Source organism: Vombatus ursinus, unplaced genomic scaffold (assembly GCF_900497805.2).
Source record: "Vombatus ursinus unplaced genomic scaffold, bare-nosed wombat genome assembly UNPS02014959.1, whole genome shotgun sequence".
NCBI lineage: Eukaryota > Metazoa > Chordata > Mammalia > Diprotodontia > Vombatidae > Vombatus > Vombatus ursinus.
Window position 1 is genome coordinate 14,919,381 of NW_020954737.1, and position 19,041 is coordinate 14,938,421.

The 19,041-nt window shown below is 35.5% G+C and overlaps 1 protein-coding gene across 1 annotated transcript in view; it reads right to left on the minus strand.

Moving 5' to 3' along the window:
• Positions 1 to 604: 604 nt before the first annotated feature.
• Positions 605 to 19,041, minus strand: part of NME9 (NME/NM23 family member 9) — a 36,073-nt gene continuing 17,636 nt past the window's right edge. Inside the window, exons 4-11 of the mRNA XM_027845303.1 lie at positions 16,664 to 16,735; positions 12,528 to 12,644; positions 11,035 to 11,110; positions 7,386 to 7,468; positions 4,132 to 4,224; positions 2,841 to 2,995; positions 1,394 to 1,506; positions 605 to 806 (exon numbers count right to left, since the gene is read on the minus strand). Coding sequence (XP_027701104.1) covers positions 763 to 806; positions 1,394 to 1,506; positions 2,841 to 2,995; positions 4,132 to 4,224; positions 7,386 to 7,468; positions 11,035 to 11,110; positions 12,528 to 12,644; positions 16,664 to 16,735 — 753 coding nt within the window. The 3' untranslated portion in view covers positions 605 to 762. The remainder of the gene's footprint in view (positions 807 to 1,393; positions 1,507 to 2,840; positions 2,996 to 4,131; positions 4,225 to 7,385; positions 7,469 to 11,034; positions 11,111 to 12,527; positions 12,645 to 16,663; positions 16,736 to 19,041) is intronic.

Consider the following 19,041-nt stretch of genomic DNA (forward strand, 5'->3'; position numbering starts at 1 on the left):
ATCTCACCTTTAATTTTTAGGATTTCCAATTTAGTGTTTAATTGGGGATTTTTAGTTTGTTCCTTTTCTAGCTTTTTTTAATTGCATACCAAATTCATTGGTCTGCTCTTTCTCTTATTAATGTAAACATTTAGAGATATAAATTTTCCTCTGACTACTACTTTTGCTATATCACATAGGTTTTGATATATTGTCTCCTTGTCATTCTCTTTAATGAAATTATTGTTTCTATGATTTGTTCTTTAACCCACTCATTCTTTAAGATTATATTATTTAATCTCTAATTAATCTATGTTTCTGTGGTCCCTTATTAAATATAATTTTATTGCATTGTGATCTGAAAAGCATACCTTTAATATTTCTGCTTTTCTACTTTTAACTATAAAAAAATTTACATCCTAATATATGGAAGTATGTATAGAATGATTTTACATACATTTACACATATATTTGTGTCTAATAGTAGCCATTTATAGAGGGAGGAAAGGAAGAAAAAAAGAAATTTTCATGATAACTTTATTACATATTTAAAAGGAATAGCAAATTATACATAATAGACTTACAGTTTCATGTGCAATCATCTTTTTTATTATTCTACTATATTATGGCAATGCTTGTTTTATTTCATAAATTAAAAATAAATGCAATTAATTTTTTTAATTTCTCCTGTATATGAAGATAGCAAATCTGAACTGGGGCTTATGGGGTCATATCTAGTCATTTCTAGAAGAAGAGGAGAGCAATCTTAATCCATGAATTTGTTCACTGTAGAATTTCTTCCCTTGGTACTTTGTCAGCATCACTTCCTGTTGGGTAAGAATAAAACTTGTTCTTAACATTCCGAAGCATTTCCTTGTTATAGAAAGATCTATATAGCCCCATTATCTGCCTCATGAGCTTCAATAACCACTTTCCTCATCCCCTACTATACCTGCAATGATAAGAGGAAAAATCTGGTAGCTTATTCCACACCTTTAAATTCTTAAAGAGGGAAAACTAATATGAGAAAAAGTATAGGGACCAGAAATTGAGGAAACACTTTTAACTGAAAGTCTACAGAAACATTTAGTATCCACTATTTTCAGAGGTATATCTAATATAACAATTAGATAGGACTATGGGACCTTTTTTTTTCTTTTCTAACTTGCAGCTGAAATCTCCTTTATGTGTTGTGAGAGCAGGGACTGTATTGCTTTCCTATTTATATCCCTTGTGCTTAGCACAGTAAATCCTTAATAAGTGATTTTATCCATCCATTCATTTATTCATTCATTCACAATACTGAAATTAGTTACTAGATATTTAAAATTAGTTCACCTCCTTTCTCTTTCACATTGACTGAGGGCAAAAATTGTCTGTGATTACTTAGTCTGTACTGAATTTATATCCTTACCTGAAATTTTAAAATTTGGGAAAAAAAATTCAAGCTCTCTGTTGGCTTGTTCTCTATTCTCACTGCCGTGGACAGCATTAAATGGCATTATTGTGCCGTACTGAGCCCGGAGACTGTAAACAATAAAAATTAGGGATGTTAAGTAAGACAAAGCATATAATAATTTTATTTGAAAAAAAATGACATCTGACTAAATCTTGATCATCAGTCACTTAACTTTCTGAATTGTTTACAAGTTGTTTTTACTTTGCCATGAACAACCAACGTGAAGGATTAAAAAAACAGAGGAAATCAACTTTATGTCATTAGCTCATAGAATTTCCATCCTTAATTCTCTCTGATTACAAACAAATCAATTATTTTCATAACTAATTTTTTTAATTTAGCAACCAAGTTCCTATACTCTATACTTTAATTGAAGAACATGTAAAACATCATCTTTTCTTTAGTAAACCACTTAGTGATTCTAAGAAAGTATCAAGAAAACAAGAAGTAAAGTCATAGTACAGATTTGGTTTCCATTTTCAGTTCTGTCATTAACCAGCTATATAATCTAGGCAAATTATTTCTTATCTGTAAAATTGAGACAATAAAAACCTGCCCAACTTGCCCAATAGGGTTGCTATGAGTTTCAAATGACACTGTACATGTGAAGGTTCCCTGAATATTCTACAAGTGTGAAGCAGCTAGGTGGCGCAGTGGATAGAGCACCAGTCCCAGATTCAGGAGGACCTGAGTTCAAATTCAGACACATAAAACACTAGCTGTGTGACCCTGGGCAAGTCACTTAACCCCCATTGCCCAAAAAAACAAAAATATTGTACAAGTGCAAAAAGTATAATCCCTTGAACCTATGCTTAAAAATCTAGCTGTTCCCTGTTGATTAAGGTTCTTCTTGTTTTGATGATCAAGTCCAGAACAAACAGAAAATTATTACAAATGTCTCAGTTGGCAATTCTAAGCTGAATTTTCAGAAAAGAGCACCCATGGTGGGGGAACAGTTACAAATAAGCAACAATCAATGACTTCCAACAACTATTCATTTCGACTACTTTAACTGGGAGGGAGGATTATTGGGAAGAGGCAGCAGAATGTTAACATTGCATGTGCCTCTTTTTAAATGTATATCAAAGTTGTTGAGATCTTTGTGTACTAACAAACACTTTCAGGTTAACCATTCTTATGTTTGAACAAGTCTAGAGGGCCCAAATCAGAAATAGTCTAGCTGAGTTTGGAGAGCCTCATCACCTGGTTATTTAGAGGTTAATTAATTTGGGGGCCACTGTCACTCACAAAGACCATTCACTAAGGCAAAGAGGAGTTTCAACCCATTCCTACCACTAAAATTAAGGATCTTTGAAGAATTCAAGTATAAGATGACCAATGTAAGTGTAGACATGATTTTTCATTCTGGATGTAGGTTCTGAAAATGAAACTCTGTCATTACCTTTCAGGATTTTCTCTCTTAGCAGCTTCAGTATCACTTGGACCAATGAAGTCTCTCCAGGCAGCAACTACGTCTTTATCTTTTTCAGGCCATGAGATAATGAGTAGCCGGCATGGTCCATTTGACATGTGCTGAACTACCTTTTTAAAGATTTCCTAAAATACAATGATGCCAAATTTACTCAACAATTTATGGTAGTGGCACATATGCAAGGAAACTTAAAGAAGCTATAGGTTTCCCCTCCTATTTCTAGAAAGTAAGAGAAACATCAAAGTATGGAGTGTCCCAAAAGTCTTAGAGCAATATTAAGTTATTAAAACTTAAACTACAACTCTGGCAACTACAGCAATCAGATTTCTGGTTTTTGCTATTTCATTTTTTTTTTTAGGCAATGGAGGTTAAATGACTTGCCCAGGGTCATACTGCTAGTAAGTGTCAAATGTCTGAAGTCATATTTGAACTCATGTCCGCTCTGACTTCAGGGCCAGTGCTCTATCCACTGCACCACCTGGCTGCCCCTGATTTTTGCTATTTCAACCAAAGTTCATTAAAACTCAGTGGCCAAAGATGTCACTCTCTCTCTAGCTTATATATTGCTCAGTTTTTTCACCTTTACAAGTCCCTAAAATTTGTGATCACAAGCATTGCAAACTTAAATAGAAGAAACTTAATTTGATGTTGGGGATGATGTAGAAAAGGTCTATCCTTCAGGCAGCAGTTGAAGTAGATTATCTCTACTGTCTCTGTCAAATTATGAGTTTCAAAGTCCCCCCTCCTTTGTGAAACCCCCACCTTACCAGCCAAGGTGGAGGATCTCTTGTTATTCTGAATGCTTTCAGCATTTACTCTTACTAATACTCATTAGACTCCTTGCATATGTTACCTCAAATTATTTTATCCTTTCAGGTTCTATCTAGTCTCTAAGTTTCTTGAGGACAAGGACTGTTATTTGCACTTTTACGTACTCAGGGCCAACCACAATGCTTTGCATATGGTAAGCATTTAATATAAATTTTTGATGGCAATGAAACAGAAATCTATTGCCATATGAATGATATCATCTTTTCAATCTCCTCATACCATGATACCTGTCTTACATCACTAAGTTTAATAGATTTGAAATACGTTGGATATCTAATGGTCTATAAATTATTACAGTTCACAGCATGTTTACCATGTACTTTCATAGTATTCCTGCTAATCTAAATTGATCCAGACTTCAACTGTCACAGAGATAAAAAAAGAGAAATGAGAACTTCAAAACAAACAAAAAAGAAGAAATAGAACTGACCTCTTCAGATCTCTTTTGATAGAGATATCTCGTTTCAGACTCTGTCATGATTCTTTCTTCATTAGTTAAAATCTCAAACCCCGCTTCCTGGATCTATGGTATGCCAAGGAAGGATAACATATCTTGAGGTTATAAATAAAACCTGAATTCACTTTCCTCATAGCAGAGTGTAACATCCGGTAGTCTATAGGCTCCTCCAGAATAGGTTACTATTTTTCATTTTTGTTGCTGTCTCCCCAGTATTGCCTCACATACAGAATGTTTGTTGAATTGAATTAATTGGTAAGATTTTGTAGGGGCAAGGAAATTGAGCCAGGCAAATACTAAAATATACTGAATCCTTTATCCCAAGTGGGTATGCAAGCAGAGAAACAATCAATAGATTTAACATAAGTGATAGATTTATATCAGGCTATTAAGAGGAAATTATGACAGTTTAGGGTCTATCCATAATCTTTGAGAATTATATCAAACCATCATGCTTTCCCAAAATTTACCTTGATATGCCTATAAAGATAGATTATCAGTCTGGATGGAACACTGGTTGGACATAACATGCACTTCTTATGCTAAATCCTTAATGAAAATTATATTGAAAAAGTCCAACCCAAATGGGACGAGGATGTTATAACACCTCAGCTTCTAGTTGCCCTCATCTGACTGTTTGCACTATCCAAACTAACAAGGGGTTTGGGTGGTTTCATCACAGCTCTATGGCTATTATCAACAAAGCTTTTTCCTCCATCTGAGGATAATAGTCTATTATAACATCTTTTAAAAAGCCCTAGCCAGTCAAAGAGGACCCTGACAACTGCTTCTACTACAGTAACCCCAGACCTTCCTCCAGAATTGCTCTTTTCAGACAGTTATTCTCCACATCATCAAGACTCTATTTAGTTCCCAATGAATCTTTAGAGGAGGTATGGAGATGGGCTGACCTAATGGTGCAACTGACACATTTCCAGAGTTGTTAATTTAGTCCAAGAGTAATGCAGCCTAAAGCTGAGCTTTCCTGAAGAGGCTAAGAAATTGTTGACATATTTGTTGCTTACTATGACATTTGACATCATTTAGGTTGATTCTTTAAGATGAGAGCTCCCAAGGTTGATATTTCTCCATACTATACCTGCAATTTATATTACTGCCACATCAATGGTAGTGCTTCAACTAAAGCCTCATAATCCTAATGATTAGCATGTTTTCCTACAGATGTGGTTAACTGAGAACCATAGATTAACATGCTATACCACTTTCTTGTATTTTTTAAAAATAAAAATAGAACTTCAAAGTAGAACTTTACTATAATCATTAACCATTAGGTTTAAATAAGATACATAATTGAGAGGATTGTTTTTTAAGGTGAAGATAATCAGGTGCCATTTTCAAATGGTCAAATGAGATAATATTTATAAAGTGCTTATCAGATAGTACTAATCAAGTACCAACTATGTGCTTAGCACTTAATAAATGTTTTCCCTTCCCCCATTTTTACTAGTCCTCGACTATAATCAGACATTTCTTTGTCTACCCCAGTTGCCTTTCACCTCCCAATAAATTCCCTCTGCATGTTTTTCTTTTCTATTTGTCCATGGAACTCTTGGGATTTGTCCATGGTGCTGAGATTCTTAGCCTTCTTTGCTGGCTAGGTCAATACTCCAACAGTATTTCTTTTGTTGTAGACTTCTATTTACCCTAATCTTTATTCTATAAGGAAAAAAGAAATTGCAACTTATAAGAAAGGTCATGTTTGCTCTCCCAAATTCTATGCTTTTGTGTGATTCCTCCTCTCTTCTCCTAGTCCAACATAATAAAAAAAAAACAACTAAAAATTGCATAGCATTATAATGATCTTTTCCCTCCCTTCAATCAGTGGTTTGTCTGACATCCAGTTTCTAAGATTGAATCTCTATTTCTGTCTGGTCAAAAGTCCTCCAGCTTCCTCCTACTCCCACCTATCTGATAGTAATCTGACATAAAGAGTGGATCTCTTTATCAACAGGTACAAGCACACGCAAGATTAAAGTACTTGATACTGACTGCTTCACTTTAAAGGGTCCGTGGCCTCTCTCTCATAACTTTTAAAACATATCTAGGGGGACAGGTAAGTGGCACAGTCAATAGAGCACCGGCCCTGAAGTCAGGAGGACCTGAGTTCAAATCCGACCTCAGACCAAAGGCTTGACACTTACTAGCTGTGTGACCCTGGGCAAGTCACTTAACCCCAATTGCCTAAAAAAAAAAAATCTAAACAGAATATGATTTTAAAAAAGATATTTGCTTTGAGATTTCTCCACAATCATAAATTCAATATTCATGTTCCCATAGAATACTTGTTTATATTATTACAAATTTATTTTTTGCCAGCTTAAACTATACTTTAACTGAAAATATTAGGCTATGAGCTTCTTGAGGAAAGTGACTATTTTTTGTTTTTCTTTGTATCTCCAGCACTTAGCATAAATGCTTGCTGACTTACTGAAACCCTTAGAAAGAAGATCCCCTCAACAGAACTGAAGATTTTCAGAGTCTTACTGGATCTTCAACATGATAAAATCATGTATTTAGAGTTGGAAGGGGCCTTAGAGATCATCTATATCAACGCTCTCTTTTTACATATGAGGAAATTGAGACTTGGGTTGGGTGACTTACGCAAGGTCACACAGATAGGAAATACTAATTGTTCAGTCATTTTTTTCAGTCACATCCAATTCTTTGTAACACATTTGGGGTTTTCTTGGCAAAGATACTGGAGTAGTTTACCATTTCTTTCTCCCCCTCATTTTACAGATGAGGAAACTGAAGCAAACAGAGTTAAATGACTTGCCTAGGGTCACACAGCTAGTAAGTGTCTGAGGACAGATTTGAACTTAAGATGACTCTTCTTGACTCCAGGCCTGGAGCTCTATCCAGTGCACCACATAGCTTCCCCAGGAAATACCAAATTTGGTCAATCCTCTTTTTCCAAATCCAGCATTTTTTCATGATGCCACACTAACATTTTATCTAGAATATCTGCTCATTTTATAAATAAAAAAGCTAAGACCCACAGTGACTTGCCAAAAATTGAATTGTCAACAAATTAAAGTTAATTAGTTAGCTAGTTAGTTATCCAAATTAGTATTCAAGTACCAGTTTTCGGTCTAATACTCTTTAAAGTATACCAATTGTCCCTCCATAAGACGATTACTTCTAGGTGTCTTCTAATTCCAAAAAGAAGACATTGCTATAGTTCTGGTGGATATTTATTGCATTACCTTCAGGATGATCTCATCCACCTTCCCATGTGCCACAGCATCTGGTTTAATAATTGCCAGTGTGCAGGATTTTTCAAGTGACACTAAAAGGAATTAAAAAAAAAAAAACCCTGTACTTTAATGAGGATTTTATGCTCTGGAGATTTCAATATATTTGACAAGTGGATATAATGCTTCTACTTGAAGACCTTGAGAGACAGGGAACTCATTACCTCTTGAGGTACCCTATTCTATTTTTAGAGAGCTCTAGTTGTTGGAAAGTTTTTCTTTATACTGAATCAATATCTACTTCTCTGCAGTTCCTCCCATTACTCCCAGTTTTGACCCCTGGAGTCTAAAATAGCAAGACTAATTTCTTTAGGGGTAGCTAGGTGGTATGGTAGCTAGAGTACAGGGTCCAGAGTCAGGAATATCTAAATTCAAATCTGGCCTCAGACTTTTACTAGCTGTGTGACCCTGGGCAAGTCACTTAATCCTCTCTTCCTCAGTTTCTTTATCTATCAAATGAGCTGGAGAAGGAAATGGCAAAACATTCCAGTATCTTTGCCAAGAAAACCTTAAAATGGGATCATGAAGAGTTAGACATGACTGAAATGACTCAACAATAACAACAATCTCTTTATATATGCCAACTTATCAAATGCTTAAAGAGCAGTCATCCTATCCCTTCTAAGCATTCTTTTCTTCAGGCAGTACTCATAGGTGTGTCAATCAATCAACTATCATTCATTACGTGCCTGCTATGAGCCAAGTACTTTGCTGGGTTCTAGGGATTAAAAAGACAAAAATGAAATAGTCTGTACCCTCAAGGAGCTTACATTCTATCAGGGCAGACATCTCACCATCACTTTACCAGGAGGCCTCCTTACCACCCTAGTCACTGTCCTCTGGTTGTAATCTTCTTTGCCAGTGTCTTTCCTAAAATATGATGCCCAGAACTAAACACAATATTCTAGATATGGTCAGGACAGGGCAAAGTACAGTAGGACTATGACCTCTCTTCTTCTGGATACTATGCCTGTCAAAGTAGCCTAAAATGGAGTTTGCTTAGACTACCTACTATTTCAGTCTTTTGGTGCTTCCTTCGGTTTGGTTTTTGGTTGCCATGTCCTATTTTTGATTACTACTGTCTGCTAATAGGCCCAGGTCTTTTCCACATCAACTATTGTCTTCAGCTGACCTTTTTCACAAATGAGAAAAAATAGCCAAGAAACATAGCAATTTCCCCAAGATCCTGCAGAAGATCTGTGGGAAAACAAGAATTAGAATGAATAGTTCCAGAAACCCAGGGCCTTTATTACATAAACAAAAATAATTCATGCACATGCACAACTGTGTGCTAATTTTATTCCTTCCTTTGACTTGGATTTTCTTTCTCTTTTTATTATAACTCTCTTTTCTGATCTTTACTAAACTGTCCTTCTTCCAATCTAACCTAGACAGTCTTTTACTTCCTCTAAAGAAAGACTTTACCTATGATTTCATTGACAAAAGAAATACTCTGGTAAGGAAATTCTACTTTCTCTGCAACTTTATAGTCTTAGAGAGTTACCTAAAACACTGAGAGTTTAAGTGACTTGGCCAGAGTCACACAACTAGTTTGCATCAGAAGCAGGATGTGAACCTAGATCTTCTTCACCCCTAGTCTAGCTCTCTATTTTTTTTTCAACTGCTAAATAAGGGGGCTGGACTAGATAACCTCTAAATTCCCTTCCAGTACTAAACCTATGTTCCTCTGATTGTCTATGCTGGAATAAATGCTAATTAAATGTAATAGAGGATGAGCCAATGAGAAACAAGTATTGGCAACAAACTCAGGGAATCATGTGGATACTTGGAGAACCTACTCTTAGAAGTGCATAATGATGTAGAATGGAGGGACCTCATCTGGGGCAGACATTGAACCCTTCTAATTTTCAGAAAACCACTGGAAAGATTCTCTATCCCAGATTCTCTTTATTGAATCTTCTATTTTTTGTAATTCACTAGAGAATTTTTTTCTCTTTCTTTTAGGCTGTAATTGTATAGTCAGTTTTTCAATAGTTCCTTAAAAGTCAGGTCAATTTCTTTGTAATCACTATTTGCTTGTTTGAGTGCTTTGTTATTGTGAAGTTGTTTCAGTCACATCTGACTCTTTGAGACCCCATTTGTGGTTTTCTTGGCAAAGATACTGGAGTGGTTTGCCATTTCCTTCTCCAGCTCATTTTATAGATGAAGAAACTGAGGCAAACAGGGTTAAATGACTTGCCCAGGGTCACACAGCTAGTAAGTGTCTGAGGCTGAATTTGAACTGAGGTCTTTCTGACTCCAGGCCTGGTGCTTTATCCACTGCACCACCTAGCAGCCCAATGTTAATTTAATGCTAATTTATCAATAAATATCTATTAAATTATTATAACCTAGTATTGTAGCTGGCATGAAAAGTATGGGTTTTATATTTCTAAAATACTGATTCCTGGCTGATACTCATTGAGCTGATGCTCATTTTACCCCTTTTTCCTTTTAATCAGTCCTAGACTGCCTTATTTGTGACATGAGTGTGTCTGACATTGTAACGCATTGCTGATAATGGGACTTAGTTTGCCTGCTGGCCTAGAAACCCTGAGTAATCAACCCCAAGTGCTTAACTCTTTTTCTTGGGAACCTCATACTTGTTCAGGGCTTATCCAATCCTATTTTTCTATTCTCAAACTGGAATTATTTTCCTATGATTGAATGAAAATGGAATTACATCTGGATTATCATTGCCATGGCAGGAATACATTGGGAAAACTTTCAGTTGCTCTTTGGCATAGGGAACCAAAGCAAATGTGTCTGAAAATCTAAGGAGATCACTTGTGGTACAGGGACCCGTGGAGAAATTTTGGTTGTATCCCACGTGGAAAGGAGTATCAGCCAAATTGATCTCTTTCTTCCCTAGTTTTGAGAAAGGCAAAAATTGCTGAAGAGAATTAGTAGGAAAGAGTCCTTCTCACCAGGGTGCCATGTGGCCTGGAACACATGGTGCCTGTGGGGTGTTGTTTTGTTTTGTTTTTGGTCTCTGTTGTGTCTATTCTTAGGTAAGGAGAATTGTAAGTAGAATAGCCTTTTGGAAAGTCCAGCAATGCATAAGCCCAGCACCTGAGATGTCATGCAAGGGAGTGACTTATCTGATGGCTATGATGCACCCAGAAGTGAAATGTGTGGGGCAAATGCTTTGTAGCAAATGCTTTAAGTTTGAGATCACTCTCCCTAGGTACAAAGTTGTGTAGAGGGAAGAGTTAGCCTAGTTTAGGGGGATGTTTTTGTACTTCAGTTCTTGTTATAGTTTTTCAGTAAATGTCTCTTTGTAAAAGCTAACTGATATTAATTAATTAGACTGATAGTAGGGGTGTTAATCACTGGCAAATGCTATTTGGACAATAATCACTATCACTTGATATTGGAGACAACCACACCAGAATGGGGATGTGATCCTATTTCATTAGTAGAGTCCTGATGCCCTTCAAAGGTCCCCCAGGACCTTGAGTATGAGATGTAGCTAGCTGAGCTGCTATTTTAAATTATTATTTCCTTTAGTATATAATAGATAGGTATAGATACACACACATATATATTTTTCCCCCTTTCCCCATGTCTGTTAATCCTATTGGAACTGAATTCTACTTACCTACATCATCTTCCTCTCCATATTCCTGGTCTTGGGAAACACTTTCTTCTTCAATAGAGAGAGCTGCATCTTTAATCTAACATACATCTTTTATTAAGGCAAGTAATCAGATAACTCATACTAAATCTATGTGGTACAAGGGCAAAGAAGTCCCCCACCCCCAAACTTTATTCTAAGGAAAATTACCAATGAAAACAAAATACAGATTAGATAACCTAAAATTTGGACTTCAGGTTTCTTGAGAATTTTAAAAGATTTCTACTAACTAGGTAGTAGGGGAAAACCAAAAGTAAATCTTGGTTCTCTTTAGATATTGTATACTATCTATTTTTTAAATCAATAGAATTAAAAACAAGAAAAAAAAACAAAAGTTAAAAGTTGACAAGATACCAAGTATTCCAAAAGAAAATAATTTGAAATTTACAGAAAAAAATTAAACTGATACCTAACTACGGCAGGGGGCAATAAAGTAATAGATCTTTTCCCCCTGGATTGTTAGAATTTGGGTCACAATGGGAATTCAAGTTTCTTTCTGGACCTCATGGTATTTTTATCAGGGCAAATACCAATTTCCTCTTTTTTTGCATAAAATCTTTTTTTTTCTTTTTTTTATTTCATTCCATTCAATTAAAATAGTATAATAATTTAATACTTTAAAAACTCAATTTTAAAGTAATGTTTTGTTTTGTTTTTCCAAATGTTATCAACAGCCATATACTTTCTTATTTATAAATCATCATGAGTTCAAGTTAACAAAAATGCGTATTATTTTCAGTAGAAGGAAACAATTTTTAAATGAAAGGAAATTATCTCTCAGTTGGATTGAATAGACACTTAAACAACATGGAAATTAAGCCAGGGTTCTATGGGTCTGCCACAAATTTCTTACTGTGCCACAAATTTTCATTTCAGGCTTTGTTGAGTATACCTACATATTTGAGAGGCTTGCTCTTAAAGTTGCTTAATTCTATAACTTTGTATTCCATACTGCACCCATCAAGTGTTGCAGAAATAGTTCTGATATATGAGATCTAATTGGTTAAATGGAGTTGAGATGTTATTGAATTGAAGGGAATGGAATGATATCCAGTCTAGTTGAATGGATAGAATTTTGTTGAATTAAGGATGAAAGGAAAGTTTTAAATATGTGTAATGGGAAGAAAACAGGAGTCCCTCTTAGTCTATTCTGGCTACAGCATATGTCCTGGAGTACTGGGTCTGTGCCCAGGACACTTCTGGGGAAACATATGGCTTCACTCCAAAAGGACTTGGTGCTTTGGTATGATGCAGCAAATCATGTCTCAGAATAAGCCTTGGTCTCTCTATTCAAATTGGAAAAGGTTAATCACTCTGAATTACTGAGTTGCATGGAGTTTTCCTATTAAAAACTATAAGAATATCAAAGGAGATCATTTGTATTAGAGTATAGTAGTGTATTGTACATGGTAGACATTTAGAGTTCAGAGTTTCAGAAGTTAAGATCCTCCAATTACCACTTTCCGTTCAATGCCTTGTTCCAAAACCTTATTCTCTGCCTCCAGCTGATCTAGAATAGTTTTGTGCAGTAACGGTCCATTTGCTCCTCTTACCACAGCCACTAATTCTCCACCCTAGAATAGATGGTAAAATAACCAGTTGAAATAGTGGAATCGCTGGTGAAAAATGCCTTTTATTGTATTTTTATTAGCAAATTTTAAGATGGAGATGACTTTTACTTAGAATAAGACAATGTGGAAAGTAAGGAACAACCTTGGGATAAATCATGAAGTTGGAAAGATTTTTCTTTGGTGCTTCTTTTATCCTCTACCGCCTCAAATGCTGCCATTCCACCCAGCTCCACAAGTGCCAACTAGCTTCATGTTGCCCTGAGTTCCCTACACCAGAGGCACCCTCAGCCAGACCTCCTTCATGCTTGAAAGTCACTTTTCCCTATAATAATAATGATTCAGATCAGTGTCCATTTTACAATTTGTACAGGAGGCAGCAATAAAAAACATTCCTAAGGAGAAAAAGGAGCAAGAAAGAAAAAATGGCTATCTGATGAGGCTTTACAAATGGCTGAGGAAAGAAGGAAAGGGAAAAGGGAAGGAGAAAGGGAAAGATATACCCAACCAAATGCAGAATTCCAGAGAATAGAAAGGAGAGACAAGGAAGTTTTCTTAAGTGAGCAATGCAAAGAAATAGAAAACAATAGAATGGGAAAGATAAGAGATCTCTTCAAGAAAATTAGAGCTATCAAGGGAAAGTTTTATGCAAAAATGAGCATGAAAAAAGACAAAAAATAGTAGGGATTTAGTAGAAGTAGAAGAGATTAAGAAGAGGTGACAAGAATACACAAAAAAAGCTATACAAGAAAGATTATAATGTCACCAATAACCACAATGGTATGGTTACTGAGCTAGAGCCAGACATCCTGGAGAATGAAGTCAAGTGGGCCTTAGGAAGTATTGCTAACAATAAGGCTAGTGGAAGTGATGGAACTGTTATTTAAAACCCTAAAAGATGATGCTGTTAAAGTGCTCCACTCAATTCCACTCAGTGGAATAGGTTAAATATGCAAGACACAGTAGTCAATGACTATAGTAATCTATTATTTGATAAACCCAAAGACCTCAACTTCTGGGATAAAAACCCACTCTTTGAAAACAACTGCTGGGAAAACTGGAAAAGAGTATGGCAGAAACTACGCATAGATCAAAATCTCACACCATATACCAAAATAAAGTCAAAATGGGTTCATGATTTAGATATAAAGGCTGATACTATAAGCAAACTGGGAGAGCAAGGAATAGTTTGCCTGTCAGATCTATGGAGAACAGAAGAATTCATGACCATACAGGAGAGAAAGAACATTACAAAAAGCAAAATAGATAATTTTGAAAAGTTTTTGCAAAGGCAAAGCCAATGCAACTAAGATTAAAAGGAAGGTAGAAAATTGGGAAAGAATTTTTACAACCACCCTCTCTGATAAGGGCCTCATTTCTAAAATATATAGAGAATTAAGTCAAATTTATAAGAATACAAACCTTTCCCCAATTGATAAATGGTCAAAGGATATGAACAGACAGTTCTCAGATGAAGAAATTAAAGCCATCTATAGTCATATGAAAAAATGCTCTAAATCACTATTGATTAGAGAAATACAAATCAAAACAACTCTGAGGTACCACATCACACCTATCAGATTGGCCAACATGACAAAACAGGAAAATGATAAATGTTGGAGAAGATGTGGGAAAATTGAAACACTAATGCATCGTTGGTGGAGTTGTGAAATGATCCAACCATTTTGGAGAGCAATTGGGAACTATGCCCAAAGGGCTATAAAAATGTGCATACCCTTTGACCCAGCAATAGCACTTCTAGGGCTATATCCCAAAGAGATCACACAAATGGGAAAAGGACCCACATGTACAAAAATATTCATAGCAGTTCTTTTTGTGGTGGCAAAGAATTGGAAATTGAGAGGATGCCCATCCACTGGGGACTGGCTGAGCAAGTTGTAGCATATGAATGTGATGGAATACTATTGTGCTATAAGAAATGATGAACAGGTTGACTTCAGAAAAACCTGGAAAGACTTGTATGATCTGATGCTGAGTGAAGTGAGTAGAACCAAGATAATGTTGTACACAATAACAGCCACGTTGTGTGATGATTAATATTGATAAACTTAACCCTTCCCGGCAATACAAGTATCTAAGACATCTCCAGAGGCCTTGTGATGGAAAATGCTATCCACATCCAAAGAAAGAACTATGGAAGTTGAATTGCTATTTTTTTTCTCTTCTGTTGAGTTTTGTTTCCTCTTTCTGATGGTTCCTCCTATTGGTTTTAATTTTTACTTACAACATCACTAATGTGAAAATATGTTTAATATGAATGTAAATGTATAGTCTATATCAGACTCTGTGCCGTCTTGTGGAGGGTGGTGGGGAAGAAGGGGAGAAAAATTTTAAACTCAAAAGCATATGGAAGTGATTATTGATAAATCAAAATAAATTGATAAAAAAATAAAATAAAGTGCTCCACTCAATATGCCAGCAAATATGGGTGTCAAGGAATGTTCAAATTACCAACCAACTGTACTCATTTCTCATTCCAGCAAAGTTATGCTTAAGATTCTGCAAGCTAGGCTTTAGCAATATGTGAACCAAAAATTACCAGAAGAGCAGACTGGTTTTCAAAGAGACATAGGAACTAGAGACCAAATTACCAACATTCTCTGGATTATAGAGAAAGAAAGAGAGTCCCAGAAAAAAAAAAAACAACCATCTACTTCTGCTTCATTGACTACACGAAAGCCTTTGACAGTGTGAATCACAGCAAATGTGGCAAGTCCTCAAAGAGTTGGGAGTATCTGATCATCTCATTTGTCTCCTGAGGAACCTGTGTGCAGGTCAAGAAGCAACAGTTGGAACTGAACATGGATCAACTGATTAGTTTAAGATTGGAAAATGAGTATGACAAGACTGTATATTGGCACCTTACTTATTTAACTTATATGCAGAGAACATCATGCAAAATGCCAGGCTGGATGAATCAAAAGTTGGAATTAAGGTTACCAGGAGAAATATCAACAATCTCAGATATGCAGATGATACCACTTTGATGGCAGAAAGTGAAGAGGGATTAAGAAGCCTCATGATGAGGGTGAAAGAGGAGAGTGTAAAAGCTGGCTTGCAGTTTAACATAAAAAAAACAAACAAACACCTTTAAATCTTGGCAGTTGGTCCCATCACTTTCTGGCAAGTAGAGGGAGAAGAAAGGGAAGCAATGTCAGATTTTATATTCTTCAGCTCAGAGATCACTGTAGATAGCAACTGCAGTCATGAAATTAAAAGACACGCTATGACAAATCTGGAGAGCACTAAAAAGCAGAGACATCACCTTGCTGACAAAGGTCCATGTAGTCAAAGCTATGATTTTTCTAGTAGCAATGTATGGCTGTAGGAGTTGTACTATAAGGAAAGCTGAGCACTGCAGAATCGATGCTTTCAAACTGTGGTGTTGGAGAAGCCTTTTGAGAGTCCCTTGGACAGCAAGGAGATCAGTCAATACTTAAAGAAATTAATCCAGGCTACTCACTGGAAGGTCAAATACAAAAGCTAAAGCTTAAATACTTTGACCTCATAATGAAAAGACAGAACCCTTGGAAAAGACTGATATTGGGAAATTTTGAAGGCAAAAGGAAAAGAGGATGACAGAGAATGAGCTAGATAAATAGTATCATGGAAACAATAAATATGAACTTGGATGGACTTTGAGAGATAACGAAGGATAGAAGGACCTGGCATACTATGGTCCATGGTGTCACGAAGAGTCAGACATGACTTAACAACTGAACAACAACATTTTACAGTTTACAAAGAACTGTGAATTACTGAATTTATTCCTTGAAGCAGCCCATTGAGAAAGTCAATGTAATTACCAATTTTCTATTGTGTGTGTATGTGTTTATCAAACACTTGACTCTTTCATTTCTTAATCATTTGCTTTGTTGTTGTATATCTATAACATAAAAGTGTGAATCCTATCCAAAATATGTGCAAAACAAAATATACTTTTTTTGAATCTGAGTATTTCTAATTACATATAATATTGATTCTTCCTGTAAAAAAATACTCACTGCGTAAAAAAGAAAGGTAGGTTCACACTTTCCTCGGTATTTTTCCAAAACATCAAGGCTGTCTGCTTCTGCCTAAATTTAAAAAAAAAAAGTTTCTCTTATGTATTTTGTAGTTCAAGTTTAGAACAGCCAAAATGAACCAACAATTAGAAAAGCTACATTAAATTATCATATACCCTATTGCTAACCAGTTAATAAGAAATAGTGACCAAATTTTCATGCCTTTTGAAGTTGCAAACCAATTAATATCTCAGATGTTAAATCCAATGGTATTCTCTCAGGTCTCATTCTATTTTACTTCTGTAGCTTTTGAAAATGCTAACCAGTTCTTGCGCAAACCAAATAAGTGCAGCTAAAATTAGAAGAAAAATATTTAACTAGGGAAACATTTTTGCAGCAACTTCTCAGAAAAAGGTACCCAACATATATAGAAAATTGATTCAAATACATCAGAATAAGGGCTATTTTCCAACCGATAAGTGGCCAAAATATGTGAACAGCCTGTTCTCAAGAAAGGAGATATACAAGCTATCAACTACTCTGTGAAAAAAAATGTTCAAACTTACTACTAATAAGAGAAATATAAATTAAAGCAACCTTGAGATTATACTTTATAGTCATCAGATTCACAAAGATGACAAAGAAAGGAAGGTGGACATTTTTGGAAATACTGCAGAAGGACAACTAAGCTGATACACTGTTAGTGGAGCTATGAATTGGTCCAATCATTCTGCAAAGAAATTTGGAACCCTACCCAAAAACTCACTAAATTGTTCATTCCTTTTGACGCAATGATACCACTACTTGGTAATAGCTCCAAACAGAGAATAGAAAGAAGTAAAAGACCCAAGTATACAAAAATACTAATAGTAGCAATATTTGTTGTAGCTGAGAATTTGAAACAAAGTGGATGCTCACCAAATTACAGTATACAAACATAACAGAGAGAACCTTAGGAAGACTTGTATGAACTGAGATGGAATGAATTAAGCAGAATTAGGAAAATAATTTTTTTGTTTGTTTTTTTTGAGGGGGTTAGGCAATAGGGTTAAGTAACTTGCTGAGGGTCACACAGCTAGTAAGTGTTATGTGTCTGAGGCTGGATTTGAACTCAGGTCCTCCTGAATCCAGGGCCAGTGCTCTATCCACTGCACCACTTAGCTGCCCCAGGAAAATAATTTGTACAACTACAACATTGTAAAGGAAAACAACTTTGAAAGACATAAAAACTCTGATCGATGCCTTTGCATTTGAAGGTCTTTCTCCTGATTGCTTGCAAAACTTGTTTCTGAATTAAATTGTTAAATTTAAACATGTTGTCTTTGAGTTTGCAACCTTGATTTGTTTGTTTTTTTCCTTGAGGTGATCTGAATTCTTTCAATTGGAATTTCATTTTCTGTGTTTAGGAGTTCTAAGCAGTGCTCTTCTATTATTTCCTTCATTATGATGTTAAATTTTTTTTTGTCTTAGTTATATTTAATCTTTATAATTTGTTATATTCACTTATGATTTTTTGTGGGTGATTATTCTTTCTATGTAGACTGTTGTCATTATTGTGTAATGTATTGCTTTCTTCTGCTTACTTTACTTGTATCAGTTCATGTAGATCATTCCATGATTCCATGGAATCATCGCATATATCATTTCTTACAGTATAATAATATTCTATTATATTCAAGTGCCATAACTTGTTTAACCATTCCCTAATCAATGGGCATTAACTTTGTTTCCAATACTTCATTATCATAAAAAGTACTGCTATAAAATATGTTTCTGAACAGACAAAATTAATGCACCTAGGATAGAAAGGGAAGTGGTCTAATGAAAAAATATATTTTTATCAAATTTCTCTAATAAGAGTTTGGTATCCAAGACGTGTGTGTGTGTGTGTGTGTGTGTGTGTGTGTGTGTGTATGTATGTAAAATAACCATTCCCCAAATGATAAGTATGGGTACTAATTGTTTTTTGAATGTTTGACAGAATTCTCCTGTGAATCTATAAGGACAAAGAAGTTTTTTCCACAGCTAAATCTATTTCCTTTTCTGACACTGGGTTATTTGAGATTTTTATTTAGGGGCAGCTAGATGGCACAGTGGATAGAGCACTAGCCCTGGAGTCAGGAGGACTTAATTCAAATCCAGTCTTAGATACTTAGTATCTGTGTGACCCTGAATAAGTCACTTAACCCCAATTGCCTCCAAAAAAAGGGAGAGATTTTTTTTTTATTTAGTGTCTTGATAGTTTGGGTGTTTTATACATATATATTTGTTTTGTTTTGTTTTGTTTAGCAAGGTAATTGGAGTTAAGTGACTTCTCTAGGGTCACACAGCTAGTATGTGTCAAGTGTCTGGTCTAAGATTGGATTTGAACTCAGGTC